The sequence below is a fragment of the Zalophus californianus genome, chromosome 10, assembly GCF_009762305.2.
Source record: "Zalophus californianus isolate mZalCal1 chromosome 10, mZalCal1.pri.v2, whole genome shotgun sequence".
NCBI classification, from domain to species: Eukaryota; Metazoa; Chordata; class Mammalia; order Carnivora; family Otariidae; genus Zalophus; species Zalophus californianus.
In genome coordinates this window covers 43,552,167-43,567,793 of record NC_045604.1, presented here as the reverse complement: position 1 = coordinate 43,567,793, position 15,627 = coordinate 43,552,167, and the positions used below count along the sequence as shown (strand labels likewise).

At 48.1% G+C, this 15,627-nt stretch overlaps 1 protein-coding gene across 9 annotated transcripts in view; it reads left to right on the top strand.

The window, feature by feature from the left end:
- Positions 1-15,387, top strand: part of RGS8 (regulator of G protein signaling 8) — a 40,871-nt gene extending 25,484 nt beyond the window's left edge. For 7 of the 9 annotated variants that reach the window (XM_027613965.2, XM_027613967.2, XM_027613971.2 and 4 more), the window contains 2 exons: positions 8,790-8,956; positions 10,360-15,387. In XM_027613965.2, the coding sequence (XP_027469766.1) occupies positions 8,790-8,956; positions 10,360-10,542 (350 nt within the window). In that variant the 3' untranslated portion in view covers positions 10,543-15,387. The remainder of the gene's footprint in view (positions 1-8,789; positions 8,957-10,359) is intronic. The other 2 variants (XR_003523408.2, XM_027613966.2) reach the window with 2 other exon arrangements.
- The last annotated feature ends 240 nt before the right edge of the window (positions 15,388-15,627 follow it).

The following is a 15,627-nucleotide window of genomic DNA, read 5'->3' as shown; positions in this document are numbered from 1 at the left end:
TGGTTTATTCTCTAAATAATCTCCTTACCTAAACCTTGCTAAGCCCCAGTTATTTGTTTTAAAAAAAACCTGTATTTTACAGATAACACACACACAAAAAAGACTTTGATCCTAATGCTGTTCTCATCACAGATTTCAAAGTGGTGAACTCAGTTGTGAATGAAAGAGATTTTTGACTTCACCATTAGTATATGTATCCTGGATTTTATAAACATATTTTCCTTTCCCATCCAATGCCTGACCTTGGAACCCATTCACCAGTTTATTTTTTTCCTATCGATCAGGGATGCAAGAGGACTCTGGTCTTTGGGACAACACTTTGGTAAACAGAGAGGTTTCCCCCCCCCCCAAAAAAAAAAGTCTTTCTTGTGATCTGGTATGTTTCCAAGCCTGGGAACTGAGTGAGGCTCAAGCCCACCCGCATGCCAGCTGAATCAGGGCTCCTGGACCTTGAACTGTTACCTAAGCCACCCTCCCTGCTGCACCAGCTGCACTGCTCATTCATAGTGACCCAGTTTCTTTTCTTATGTAAGCACCCTGCATCACAGAACCAAGCGGGAGAATGCTGGTGGGCAGCAGTATGTGTGGCCATGGGGATGTTCTTGGAGATTCTGTGCATGCTCAGGGGGATGCCAGGATTCTGCCGAGTGTTCCAGGAATTCTGGACACAAGCCTTTCCCTTCCTGCGACTGGACAGATACTAATTTAAAAAAATGTGTAATGTTCATAGAGCCTTGACTTCTTAGCATGCCCTACAAAGAAAACCAAAGTGAACTGAAAAAATGAAACTTAAAAAAAGGCAGATCCTCCTTTTACTCTTCCATCTTCCTGAGCTGTTTACCACCTACCACCTTTAAGTGACCAGGATTGTTTGGGGGAATTAGGTGTGTTTACTCTGCATGATGACTCTACGGGCATAATGGTCCCGAACACGCACAGAGCCCTCACTGAGGGTTGGGCCCTGCGTGTATTAACTCACCTCACCCGAAAAGCCCCATGGAGCAGGTCCTGTTAGGATCTGCATTTCACAGATGAGGGAACTGAGGCACAGAGCGGTTAAGCATGGTGCCCACGGTGGTGCTGAGCTAGTTACATGTCCAAGCCAGGACAGAAGAGCTTCAGGACAGAATCCCAGGCAGGATAGTGTGAGGGATCAGAGAGAAGTCACTCTTTCCAGCTTCTTGGAATCTGTGGAGGTACTAAAGGGGGGACCTCCAGTTCCCTAGGTATCTGGGAAGGAGCAGGGTCTGGGGTACACAGGGGCCCAGGCAGAGGAGCACCGCTAATGCAAAGCAGGTCCCACTGAGAGATATGCCAGTAAGTGCTCATGAGCCTTTCAGAAGTAAACGGGCATCCTTCATTTTAACCAACCCCAGTTTATGGACAAGCAGAAGGGAAGGAGAGGGTCCTGGTAGAGAGAAGGAAGGAGGAAGAGGGAAGGAGGGGCAAAAAGGGACAGAAGACAGAAGGAAAGGATGAGGGGCTGAGAAAGATGCTGAAGAGTCAGAGAGAGGACCAGGCAGAAAGTTTGCTGGGAAGAGGTGGGAAGGGTTAGAAGGAGGAGGAAAGGATCTAGCTGGGAAGAAAAGCCTCTGTCCTGGTCCCATACAATTCCCTTGCTGGGTCCCCTAAGCAGGAAAGGTGGGCCAGGTCTGGGCCAGGTGGTCTGTATACCAAGGCAGCTGGTGCTGTCTGCTCTGGGAAGGGGAGGGGCTCCTTCAGCCTCAGGGGGCCTTCCACCCCCTTCTCACTTCCATTGTTCTCAGGTGAAGTTTTTGTTTGCACGGTGACCCTCACCCCGGCCTTGTTCAGAGGCAGCCTTGGGAATATGGCAGGGTGGGAAGAGATGGGGACCAAGAGGGGTGGGTGAGCAGAGGACGAGGGCTGTGGACAGGCACAGTCTGTGTGGGGCTCTGTGAGCTTTCTCTTTGCCACAGTCTGTTCTCTAGATGCCGCAGCTCCTTAGCTCCGGACCTCCCTAGGCCTTCTCCCCTACAACTTCCCCATCTCACTTCCCTAGGCCTTCTCCCCCTAACTTCTCCATCTCACCTCCCTAGGCCTTCTCCCCCCAACTTCCCATCTCTCCTCAAGCTCTTCTTTTGAAATCCCTGACAAATTTTAAGTGCCATATTTTGCTTTGGTCCCCCTCCCACACTCTCTGAAGCCAGCTCTGGAAATTCAGGTGATCGCATCTTGGGTTGAGGCCACCTGAAAGAGCTTGACGTCTTTACAAGGTCACTTAGCCACACTTTGTTACAGTGTCCCCAGGCTACCACTGGGGAGTGTGCCAGTCTGCTCTGTAGGATGGCCCTGTGCCTCAGGGAGGTGGCCGTGCTGCGGGAGAGAAGAGAGTTTAGACAGATTCCAGGTTACCGGTAGCACCTAATGGCCTCGGTTGTCACCACAGATAAGGTGATGGCAGGTGTCCTCCTGCAGGAGAATCTCCAGCTCTGTGAGCTAGACATCTCGTTTGCCCTGGTACTTTCAGTGTGATTGCTTGATCTGGGGTTTTTGTCCATCCCTCCTCTGGAGGGAGAGCCAACATGAGGCTCTCCGATCGCGAGAGGAGACACGGGCAGAGTGGGCTCTGGAGTCACACGGATGTGGGTGCGAATCCACTGTCCACCTCCTTCTGGCCGAGTGACCCCACGTGTTGAACTTAAAATCTCCAAGTTTCCCTTTCCCTCTTTGTGAAACGAGCTTCCATAAGAGCTAACGTGTATTGACTGCCGGATCACCTCATTTCGTCCTCATAACTATCTGGGGCTGCAAGTCCCATTTTACAGATGAGATGAGGCAGGCTTCAAGACGTTAGGACCCTTTTCTGAGGTCGCACAGATTCAGACCCAGGCTGTCTGACTCCAGGACCTCTGCCTTGACAATTGGGTGGGTGTGAGGATTGAATGAGTTGATATACGTAGATAGGACAACACAGAACTGGGCCCAGGGTAGGTCCTCAGTGTGTGGTGGTGGCGATGTTGCTGGGGGGAAGGTGGGAAACAGTTGGCTGAGAGCTGTGTCTGACGCAGGCCTGAGTTGCAAAAGGAGTGCAGAACAGAGCACGACCTTACGCAGGGAGAGTTCATCGGATCCATCCCTCTCACTTCACAGTTGAGGAGGCTGAGACCCAGGGAAGTTGAATGTGTTATCCAAGGTCACAGAGCTAATTATGGGCCTGACTCTGATCAGAATGGACGCTCCCAACTGGGACAGTGGTGCTTCTGTCCCAGGTGGACCGGCAGGGCTCCATAGGCTGCCTCAGTGAAGCCAACAGGCGATCATGAGCTGGGTACGAGTTTACCACACATTTTATTTCAAACCCCCATCCCCGCCTGAGTCAGTCTCAATTGCTTCCAGTGTCATTCAGTTGAATTCTGTTGCCCGTGTCCATCCTTGTCTCCAGGTTGTTCTGCTGCTCCAAGATACTCCTCTGCCTTCCACAGTGACTTTCGATTTCTCCCCACCTCATCTGTTGCCATCATTCCTGGAAACATTACCATCTGTGGAGTTACTCCTGGCCCCCCCGTCTTGGGCTGAGATGGCACTCCCCTCCCTGCCCCTCCAGCCATTGCTGGTGTAGGCGTCCTGTAGGCCCCGCCATCATGCCGAGCCAGGGACTGGACCACTGGCTCACGTAAGAACACTGGCTTTGTAGTTTGGCATCCATGCCGCTTATTAACCCTGTGACCTCGGGCAAGTGGTCTCACTTCTCTAAGCTTCCTTTGTCGCTCTACGAAATGGCAGTAGTTCAGGACCTATGCTCTAACTTTGCCATATGGAGCAAGTGCTGGGGGCTCACAGAGCATCTAAGGTGGTACCTGGCCCAAAGTAAGTGCACATTCAGGGCCTGCAGTGGTCCGTTTTCAAAATTCCTTCTCTAACGTCAACCTTTTTTTTTTTTTTTTTTTTTTAACCTCATGTTTGTCCTTCTCTCCTTTTCCTATGTTCCAACGTTTAGATCCTAAATATCCTTGCTGTTCTCCGGGTTCAAGCTTCATCTGCCAACCTGGAACTGACGATCCTTTCTTTGAATGATGGGCGCATCCTCAGAGTTAAAAGTGCTTGCTCCCCTCCTGGTGCCTCGTAAACCTTGTTCAGGAGCTGGCACCTCGGACCTCACAAGTCTTGGCCTGTTTCTTACCCTATTCCTGCTTATTTTTCCGAAGTACCTATTCCAAACCCTTCCCAAGCCCCTGTATCACACACTGGACTTATAATATTCAACTAATTATTTTAAATTATTGCTCAACGTCTGTGATACTGGACTAGCTTTCGAGTTCTGTGAGGTGGTGACTTCATCTGATTTACTCATGCCATGTCCTCACAGCCTAGCACGTGGAGGCAGACCACCTTCACGGGGACTTCACCCCAAATTAATGAAGAGCAAAGCTGTTCAGCCTTATCCATCTCAAAGATGCCGCTTCCCTGGTCAGGTCTTTCTATCCTCACCCACCCCACTTTCTTTTTCTCTACTTTTGACTTTAAGGGAGACAAGTTCTACTCTTTCTTGGTCCCCCTCCTTCTCTAGGATTTGCCTTCACCAGATATATTCTTTTGATCCTTTAATCTTTCTCTTCCCTTGGTCTTTTCCTTCTGCCTGCAAATACATCTAAAAAGATCTTGCTTTAGAGTCATATGGACCTGGTAGCAAAACTTGGTTCCCCTTGCCAGCTGTGGAACTGGGACACTTCTTCGACTTCTGTAAGTAAGTCTTAATGTCTTCATTTGGAAAACCAGAGTGCTACTATCTATGTATCAGCATTGTTGTGAAAATAAATTGAGCTGGTGTTTGCAAAATCCCCAGCAAAAAATATGGCATGTAGTAAATAAATAAAATTTTCTGCCCCAAATCCTAAATAAATACGTAAAAATAAAACCCTGCCATCCCTAGGTCCCACCACCTTCTCCAGCTAAAATCAGACAGGAATTCCTTCATTTTCCTGCACCCAAACTAGAAACTTCCCTGTATCCACATGCAGCCCTTTCTCTTTCTCTCCATCATAATTCTCTTCTCAGGCTTATTTCTGTAACATTCTATCAGTTAAACTCTTTCTGTCCTTTAATTTCAACTCCTTCTAGTCAAGCAGTCTTTTCTGATTAGATCAGCATTCAAACATACTCAAGACCATCTTACCAAAACCAAACCAAACCAAAACAAAACAAAAAACAAAACACACAACAACAAAACCAGAAAACCCCAAACCCTTCTTTCCTGACCTCTGATTTCTTTCCAGTTATGCTGTCTGATCTCTCTCTTCCCCTTCTTGCAAGAAACATCTAAATGAACTATTTCTGTTTCCTCTCCTCTCTTTCACCCCCATGTTCACCCCAGTGCCCAGGGCCCCCATCACACCACTAGAGCTGCAACTGCCCATGGTCGCTGAATCTCGTCACCGAATCCAACAACCACCTCTTGGACCGTGGCTAGCTTGATCTCTGGGTAGCACTGGCCACATGGCCGCTCCCCCCTCCTCAAAACCTTCGCTTCCCTGGGTTTTTGCAGTGCTGTGTTATCCTTCTGTCTCTCTGGCTCTTTCACAGAACTCTTGATGTATCTTATAAGTAGGCTCAGTAATTGTTTACGTGATTATTATTGAACACTAGTCTTCCTGAGCTATTTCTAATTACTCAAACATTCTTAATTATTGGCCTTCGCTGGTGTGGCTCTCTCTTCCTACAATTTGCTTCTCCATCCCCCCTTCCCTTCTTTCACTTAGCTTCCTGCTCCTCTACTTCACATCTCAGCTTAGAAGCTTCTCCGTCCTTCTTAGGGCCTTAGGTCTGGCTCGGCATCCCTGCTGGGTGCTTTCACAGCAACCTGTGCTTACCCTGCCATCCCACTTATCACATATATCATAACTACCAAATTATGTTTTCTTGGCTCAAACGGCCCTTTCATTGCAAATTCTGAGGGCTTAGTTGTGCCTGTTTTTAGCACATCTCGAAGAATGCCTGGGTCCCTTAATGGGTGTGTGAATGAGCGAATGAATGAATGGAGGAGGCATTATTGCTATGTTGGATTGGGAGTTAGTATACTTTGTATTTTTAATGCTATCAGTATTACCTGTGTGAACTCGGCCAAGCCTGATCTCCAAGCATCAGCTTCTCTCCCTATAAGATTGGAGAAGTACAGCAACACTCCTGAGAGCACCTTGCAGGTGTTCTCTCTCTTTCAATCCACACAAAGGCCCAACAAAGCTGAGACTTCAGTGAAGGGAGATAATGTCTGTCTCTTGTCTCGCATGAGGTCGGCGAGTTTCCCTAGCGGGTTATCTCCACCAATGCCATCAAGAGAGGCAGAAAGGTAATTTTCTTTATCTGTAACTGGATTCAATTTTTTCTCGATGGAAAACAACACAAAATCTAACACAAACAACAAACTTCAGCTTTGCCATTCAAAGGATTTGGTCTCTTCCAGTTTAAAAACAAGAGGCCCTTCCAAGTGACTCTTCCAAGCCACTTTGCATTTAATCTTTTAGATAAATGCACAGTGTTTTAGGGTTCTCCCCCTGCCCTTTCCTTCCCACTCCCTGCCCACAGGAGAAGGCTTTTGGCCCGTGGTCCTCATGTCCTCCCTGCATCCACCAATAGCATCCATGGCTCTTGTCATGTGTGGACCGGTCACTGCTCAGAGACCACCTTGCTGGACAAGCTGCACCTTGGATCTCATGGGCACTGAGTCTCTTTGGAGGCTTCCACAGCTCCAAATGGTATTCCAACCAACCTCTGCCTGTGGCCTCTGCTACAGGGGCCCTTTCTGCAAGCAATGGCAATCTCCTGGCAGGCAGGCTAGCTCTCAGATCTGAGTTCCTCAGAGCCCGGGGAAACCTCTGGGTTACCTCTAAAAGAACTTGGAGGAGACAAGGTGTGGCAAAAAAGAGCATCCACAAGAGATTTTATGGGTGGATTTTATGACCTGACGTATTTTGTACATTGGTAGTTTTAAAAAAATCGTTAAATTGAATGAATGATTCTCTGGCCATTTCTCTGTCTAATCTTTGTCATCTTAGTGCTTACTGCTCTCTTTGATTCACATTTTATCTTTGGTTTCTACTCCCTCCTCTCAGGGTTTTAAACCCAATGTAGGAATGAGGGTGCGTGGGGCCCTGAGCCAAACTCTCATATGAGTTTAAACACTACTCTCCTCTTCCTTCCCTGGCACACGAGCAATTTTATTTCCATCCTGCCTGACGGGAAACAGCCTTACATCATGTTCTGCTTTCTCCATACTCCTTATCTTAGAGGACCATATGTCTTGTCTTACGGTGATCATATGTCCTGGTTTTTGTCTATGGTGGCCGTGGTTTATGCCCATTGTCTCTGTGTAATTAATAGGCATGCCTCCCTTGACTCTCAAAAACGTACTGGCTTGGGGGCTAGTTTTCATGGCTACCCTACTTTTGTTAAACACTTTAAACTCAGGCCTCCAAACTTAGATTTCTTTTCGATTTAAAGTTTAACTTTGGGAATTCCATCAAAACCCTTTTCTCTCAAGTTCCTGGCTCTGGCAACTAAAAGTCTTGGTTTTTTAACGACAACAGTTCCAGTGTAGGGCATTACAACATCTATTTTGAAAGACAAAGATACCCAATGACTTTTTAATTAGAAATGAAAATGTCTCACAAAAGTAAAGACAAACATTTAAATATGTCAGTAGCAGGGCACCACTGATCCGTGGGATGATCCCGGGCGGCACGTTGTCCTGGTGCACACTGGTGGGCCTCAGATGCTCAGGTGATCCCCTCTCTCAGAACTAAGAACTGTTGACATAATTGTCCTTTTAACAAGTTTTAGAAAAGAAAGAAAACATTCTGACCAGAGTCATTTTTAACCAATGCAGTCACTTCATTCTAGGTTGTGTCTGCCCATTCCCTGAGGACAGTTTGTAGAAAGATATAGCTCTAATTTGAGTGGAGGAGAGTGTTTTGAGGGTTAAGATAATTTATAAAATTTATCTTAATATAAAAACATTAACTGAATGTATAGGCTATCAGTGGATGTTGTTTTCCAAATCTATATGGTAACTCTGCTCATCTTATTCTGATTGGAAACTCTGGCAATATGCATGACATGGATTTTAAAAAAATGAAAAGGTGTGTTCATAATTAAATCATTCGGGAGAAAAATTGTAATTAATCTTAATTAAACCATGTAATTTGATAAGCAAGATCTTTTAAAATAAAGTATCCACAGGCTAAACCATTAAAACACAGGGCCTTGAAAGTTTTTTAGAAGAGCCTGGGAACCCTGTGAAGGTAATAGAATGGCTTTAGTGACTGAATTTCAGTGTTTACTTTCAGATGTTCTTCTGGTAGTAGTGAAGGATTTGCCCTGAGGCATTCACACCCTCCTGTAGTTTGTCTTGTAACAGACTGTTATTTCAGGGTGGTTAACTTGGATTAGGGTAGGAAATGCATTACAAATATTACTTTGGCCTAATTAGAAACACAGGTTCACCAGTGGACTCAGGGGACAGCGGACTCTGCATTAGGGGACAGGCAGTGACCCCTGAAGGCTATGAAGAGTGACCAGGGCTTCTCATAATCATTATTACTATGGCTTCCTCAACATTTCTCCCTCACATTGCTACAGTCCTTGAGTAGGAGCAGAGCTTGCCTCTGAGGGTACTTGTGTGTTTGGGAGAGAGTCTTCAAGCGGATGTGGGGCACTGGGGGTTGGACAGTCCGGGCTGGTCTCACACTGTTGCTGCCTTTCTCTCTTGCTTCTATAGTTCATGAGCTTAAGCCTCTTCCTCTCTCTCTTCCTCCCCCCACCCACCACATCCACAGATGGGGTGGCTGCATTCCGCGCCTTCTTGAAGACGGAGTTCAGCGAGGAGAACCTGGAATTCTGGCTGGCGTGTGAGGAGTTCAAGAAGACCAGGTCAACTGCAAAGCTGGTCTCCAAGGCCCATAGGATCTTTGAGGAGTTTGTGGATGTGCAGGCTCCAAGGGAGGTGTGTTGGCAGTGGCGAGAGTCTTGTAAGACCTCTATCCATGGCTCCTGGCTCACATCACTCTCCTTGTGGGGGTTCGAGCCAGTCTTGATGGGTACTGTCTTCTGAACGAGCCTTACCTCTCTGATGGCTCTTAATGAAAAAAAAAAGGATCACTTTTAAGGTGCAGAACCCAGGGCTTCTAAAAAAGAGCTCTATTAGGAGTGTTTTAGCTGTCAAAAATGCGCCTGCAGGACCTGTGTTCCTATAGGGATTCTGCAAGGGTAGATGCCATTGAATCCATGTTAGTTTTCCTAGTGGTGGAAGGCAGCATGGCTTAATGGGATGAGCATCCACTTTGGAATCTTGTTACTAGCTGTGTGATCTTGGCCAAGTCAGCTAGTCTCTCTGAATCACATTTTCCCCAGTGTAGAAGTGTATAATATCCCCTACCTTTCAAGACTACTCTTGAGTATTAGGGATAAAGTACCTATTCAACATCTGTCACTGCTTCTTCTTTTTTTAAAGATTTTATTTATTTATTTGACAGAGAGAGACACAGCGAAAGAGGGAACACAAGAGGGGGAGTGAGAGAGGGAGAAGCAGGCTTCCTGCTGACCAGGAAGCCCAACATGGGGCTCGATCCCAGGACCCTGGGATCATGACCTGAGCGGAAGGCAGACGCTTAACGATTGAGCCACCCAGGCACCCCCTGTCACTGCTTCTTAATGAGTCATTACAGTCATTTATATTATCTTATTATAACTTAGTATCATTACAATAATAAAATGACTTGCTATGCTGAGTTATAAAGCAGAATTTTACTTGGGATGGTTTTATAGAAGAAAAATATTTGCTCTCTATGAGTTTAAGTGCATTATATACCTAGAACTCTTAAATTATCCTTTGCCTTGGGTTGTAGGAGATCTTTGGTCAGTGGCCAGGACATTGTAGGCTCCTTATAATACTTGGAACAGAGATGTCCATTATAACCATGGTCTCTCTTCTGGGGACATTTGTTTCCCTAGTAGGTAGGGCAAGCTTTCTTTACGGAATCCACATTAATACTTACCTTCAGTCTCACCCTTTGCCTGATATGGTGAAGACCCCTGGCTTAGGAGTTAAGTGATTAGGGTTTTGCCTTGACTCTGTTACTAACTTTCCATACTACTTTAGACCAGCTTTCCAGTATCTCCTTTCTTCAGTGTCCTTATCTGTAAATTGGGGTGAGGTATATCTGGTCTTCAGACCTCACAGGATTCTTTCTGGGATCAAAAGGGATGACCTCCAGGAAAACAGTGTGAAAAGCATGAATAAGCTGACATATATAAGATACTGTCATTAATAATTATTACGTAGCTAGAGCAGTTGCCAGGCACCTTGGCCCTTGAGGGCCTGTGACCATGCTCTCTGTTTGTCTCCAGGTAAACATAGACTTCCAGACCCGAGAAGCCACGAGGAAGAACATGCAGGAGCCATCCCTGACTTGCTTTGACCAAGCCCAGGGAAAAGTACACAGCCTCATGGAGAAAGACTCTTATCCCAGGTTCCTGAGGTCCAAAATGTACTTAGATTTGCTGTCCCAAAGCCAGAGGAGGCTCAGTTAGACCTCAGATGGGGACTCTTGGAGATCACTGGCTTTTCCCCTCCCTTTTGCTGCCAAGACCATATTCTAACGTGAAATGTCATAGGTGTTCAAAAAGCAATGGTTTTTGGTTGGGAGCCTGGGAATGAGAAGTGGATGAAAGGCCATTCCAAAGTAAGATCCAGTCACCAGAGCTTGGACTCTATTCCATTTACCCATGTTTGTGTTTCAGTTAGTGGTAGCACCTTGCTGCTGTTACCCTTCTTCTGGGTCAGCGACTTGCCCTCCATAATGCCTTGGGTCATCTCCACTGAGAAGGCAGATTTGCTAGCTGGGCTAATGTGTAAATAATGCAAATGCAATTTCCACCACTTCCATACCCTCCTCAGTTAAGATTCCTGACTCTAACTTGGACTATACCCCTGTGAGGAAGAGCTAGAAGACTCTGGCTTATATTTGTGATTTGCTGTCACAATGTAATGGCCAGTCCTGCGTGCTGGGACCTCACAATGTAGGAGAGAGGTCTCTGGAGGAATCCCAGGTTTCTAGCACTGTCATTAACAGGTGGCCCTGGGAGAAGGGGCAAACTCCACAAGGTTGGCTATTTCTTCCATTTCCACTGGACCAGTATGAAAAACTGTGATCACTGCCCATCTTAGCCTAGGAAATTCACAAGACTTTTTTTACCCTCGCAATTCCAGGAAGGGTCTTGGGAGATGTCTTTCATGACTTCTGATGTGGAGCTGCTTTTAAGAAAGATACAGCTTGCAAATCTTCCTCGATTCTACCAAGAAGTATTCCAGAAGTCAAATGACCAGGGAACATAGCACCAGTAGACTTTTGTGCAATGGGGCACCATATATCCTTTCTGTTGCTTACTGTATTCTCTGCCCTCACCTCCCTGTGGCATCACACATCACTGATCTCTTAGAATGACAGACAGCTTGACAAAGGGAGGTGAATGAATTCCCCTAGCATGGACAGCTCTCATGGTGCCTAATACTTTCCTTGTCTCTCCCTGTCCCCCCTTCCATGCAGGTCATGTAATTATGATGGGGGAGAATGGGAACTTAGGCTGTAACTCTTCAGCTTGCTTCCTGGGAGCATGCTTTCTTAGAAAGGTCTCTCTCATGAGGGCCACCTTGGCTATTCAGCAACTTCCTTCTTGATCTCTGACCTTTTGGGATTGAACATGGAACAGGAGGTGAGGCTAAGATCACTGTGAACATCTGGCTGTGGAGAATCTTCCGAAAATGCTTTCATGGTACCCTGAGGCTGCTTTTGGAACTGTGTCAGGAAACTCTTCCTTGGAGGATGAGCATAAAACACTCTAGCTGCCTGAGAAAAAGTGGACTTTGGCACAAGTTTGCAGTACCTGGGATGTGAATCTTCAGCAGAGAGACCAGAAAGTGGAAGAGGAGTCTGGAAGAGGCTGGTCTCCAGGTGGACCAAATCATAGAGAATGTGGTGGATGTACTACTGGGATAATTCACAGCCGATGGATTTGGATTCACTGCAGATCTCCAAAACTTTCAGCTTGACTAAATGAAAGAGCTATGATTAGGCACAAGCTCTGGAGTTTAGGCGATCGAGAACTGGGCTGCATTCTCCCCTTATGGGGTGATGGGCCTCTTTAGATACACGGGATTCCAGCGTTTGCATTCCTGTCCAGTAACTTTGTGAATCTCTCCCTTCTCTGGCTGCAGCTAGACAAGGTCAAGGAGGCTCTTGAGTCCCACTGGCGTTAGGGTTCATTGCCCTGCCAAAACACATTGTATCTGTAAGCGGGGGTTGGTGAGTCTGTCTGAACCGTCAAGGAGAGAGAGAACACATGCCTCCTAGCCCTCACACTGAAGCATCCTGTGAAATCTCATGTTCAAGAACTCTGAAGCCTCAAAAGGGTGTTCCTAGTTGGATCAGGTAGTATTCCCCTGCACCCACTGGTAAAAAACCATTCTTAGCTAAAGCTGCCAGAATTAATTTAATGATCAAATTCTTGAACAGGGTATTTTAAACATTGTTTACATATGAAATGTGCATCTGCTGCCAACTCTACTGTCGAATATGAAGTGCATGTAAATTGGAACAGCACAGAGTTACGGAAAAATGAAATGTTTAAGAGGGGCCTTTTTACCACTTCCACTATCCCCAGGAGAAGTCTGCACAAGAGTGTTGGGCAGTGGCCTCACCTGAGGCCTGGAGTTCTTGCCAACCGTTTGTGGAATGAAGGCTGCAAATGGTGGTGTCATGGCGCTGGGTGACTTTCTTCCACGATGGGGAGGTGTGAAGGACCAAGCTTGGGTATCGTGAATTTTGCCGCTATGGGAGGGTATGTGGGCGTGTGTCTGTGTGTAGAGGAATGTGATAGCTATATTTATGGTACTCCCGTGGAGTGTCTGCATGTGTGCGTGTGTATGTGACCATTGTGAGCATGAGGCCAGTACCCCACAGAGATGGTCTTCCCATGGGGTGGAGCTGTCCTCACACCCTTTCTGTCCTGCTTCCCACAAAAGGCCCAGAGCTCTCTGCTCTGATGTCTATTTTCAGGCACTTAGGTCATGCCAAGCCAGATTTTGGTCTATGATGAAACAAAGAGAAATGTTTACAACACCTAGAGCAATATCAAAGCATACCTCATCCCTGACCTTCCATGTCTCCTAGTCCTACGCTCTCTCCTAGTTCCTCTTCTATGGGCCCTCGTCCGCCTTACTAGGTGGGCATCTGCAGGTGCCACTTCTTCCGTGTAAGGTCTTCCTTTGGTCCTCAGGCCGGGCTCGTGCTGTGGACTGCCTTCCAGGCTCGAGGCTTGCTCTGGGCCTGGGCCCTTTGAAGACCCAGGGAAGCCAGGGCAGTGGGCCAGGCAGAGCTGCGATTCTTAGGATTGCTGCTCTTCACCCTGCAAGTGGCCTTTTGGCCCTACTTGAGTGTCAACCTGTTGTTAGGCTGGTGTGAGATTACCTGTTACCTTCGGCAAACCAAATAGAACCTAATCAATGACAACCATTCATAGCCCCAGGGCGCCCGTGGGGTGAGCATGCCCAGCATCCTCTGAGCGTGCCCAGGGCTTACCGGGAGAGCCTGTTACAAGTGCTAATTCCCAGGTGGCACACCCAGAGATGCTGATCCAAAAGACCTGGGGGGCACCCAGAAAACTGCATTTTTAATACGTTCCCATGGAGTAGTAGGCTTTGAAAGAAGATGGTCTGAGACAGTGGCTCCCAGCATTGGCTTCTCCTTGGAATCACCTGGGGAGTTTTCAGACCTAAATGTCCAGGTCCTACCCCAGAGCAGCTTGGGGCTGGGACCCAAGACAGCAGTCATTTTTAACGCACCCCTGGTGATTCCCCATGCGGATGAGGTTAGGAAGCACCGGCCTGGGGAGTGAGGAGGAGTATGGCTGAGCTTACCCAGCGGCAGGGCCTAGAGGGCTGGAGCACACCCAGAGGCAAACCGGCACAATAACCAGGAATCTGCCAGCCCCGAGTCGGACTCTGGGTGCCCCTTTGAGAAAATGTTTCTGCCCCAGCTGCACGGGGCTTGAGGCAGCGGGTAGGCCGATGGCGGGCAGCTCTGGAGGGTATTTGATTCAGAGAGGCTTTGCCACGCATCCGAGTCTCATTCATAGTGCTTCCTCCAAGCTCACCTCCTGGGCTTCTCCCTTGTTTGTGTGTGTTCGTGCACTCGATGTTTGGCCATTTGCATTAGGTTGTGCCTCTGTGTCCAAGGCCTTGCGACAGGGTAGTTGGAACTCAGGTGGTGGGTGAAGGGTGTGTCCCATCCTGGGAATATCATGCTCTTCGGGGCTCTCTTTCCCAAGGCCATGGTGGGGTTTCAGTTCCTGCTCTAAGCCCTCGTGATTCCCTCTTTGGTCTCAGGCTGGATGGGCAGCTGGAAGGTTCCTAGTTGATTTTCTTCTCTGGTGCTCCCCCCAGAACTTGCTGCTCTGAACAAACCAAAGCTGGGAAATGGTGTTCTGCCCAGGCTGCAGGCCCAGCCTCTGGGTGCAGGGAGGGCCTGGGTGCTTTTCCTCAGCAGGGCCGAGGTGTCCCCGTAGCCCGGGCCCTGGACTGTGAGGGAAAGACCTGAACCCATTGTGTTGAGAGCTGGGGGACGGTAGGAGTGGGGAAGACAGAAGAGGAAGGAACAGTGCGGGAAAGACAAGCAGCTGACGTGGCGTCTGCTTTTCCACCAAGCAGAAGGGACAGGTGAAAGGCGGCACATTCAGAGGCCAGATGGCTCCCATTGACATGAGCGCCCGGAACTCTCCGGACCCTGCCTGTGCCTACTTCCAAGCAAAGCAGAGGAATTTCATTTTCCATCTGACACTGTCCTGCAGTCGGCCGAGTGTCAGCCCTCTTTAAATATGTGTCTCTCTGGGTTAGAAGCAAGAGAGGTGGCAAAGTCACCCCTGCCTTTGAGAACCTGTGCCACTTGGCATAAGATCGTGGAGGAAGAAGCCAAGAGCAGAAATGTCTTCCTGTCCCCGTGGCCTCTCAGGACCCCACAGGGTGCTGGGGACCAATATGGGAGACTGCCAAGAGGGCACCACTGGCCTTGCCGGGTGTGGGGTCCAGGCCCTCTCAATAAACTGTGCCCTTGTTTGGTTGTTACTCCCTTTGGACCCTTCTGCGGCCTTCCCTCTGCCACGTGCGGGAGAAGGTGGCTGGGCTTGGCGTGCCCCCCAGCCACAGCAGCAGAACTGAGTCACGCGGCGTGCACAGGAGATTCGTAGCAGCTCATCTGCCATATAAACCGCTTGGCTGGTGGAGTCCTCAGTGAGTTGTTTCATTACTGTGCAAAGTGGAATAATGTCGTTCACCTTTACTATAAACAAGGCTGTGAGAACATAATAAACAGAACCTGAACACGCTGCCCTTCGCTCTCTGCCCACATTTCTGGCCAGCTGACTCTTTATGAGGAGACGCTTCACATAACACATGGCCTCCCCCCAGGGGGGCACGTGGCCTTACCAGGCAAGGACTGGCACAGGGCGGGCCATCGGGAAAGGCAGCCACGTGGGTGCAATTGGGGTGGCAAGGGTTTAGGGTTGTGCGGGGGTGGAGAGTGACTTTGGGCAATGAGGGTGGCTTTGGAACTGTAAAGTGCT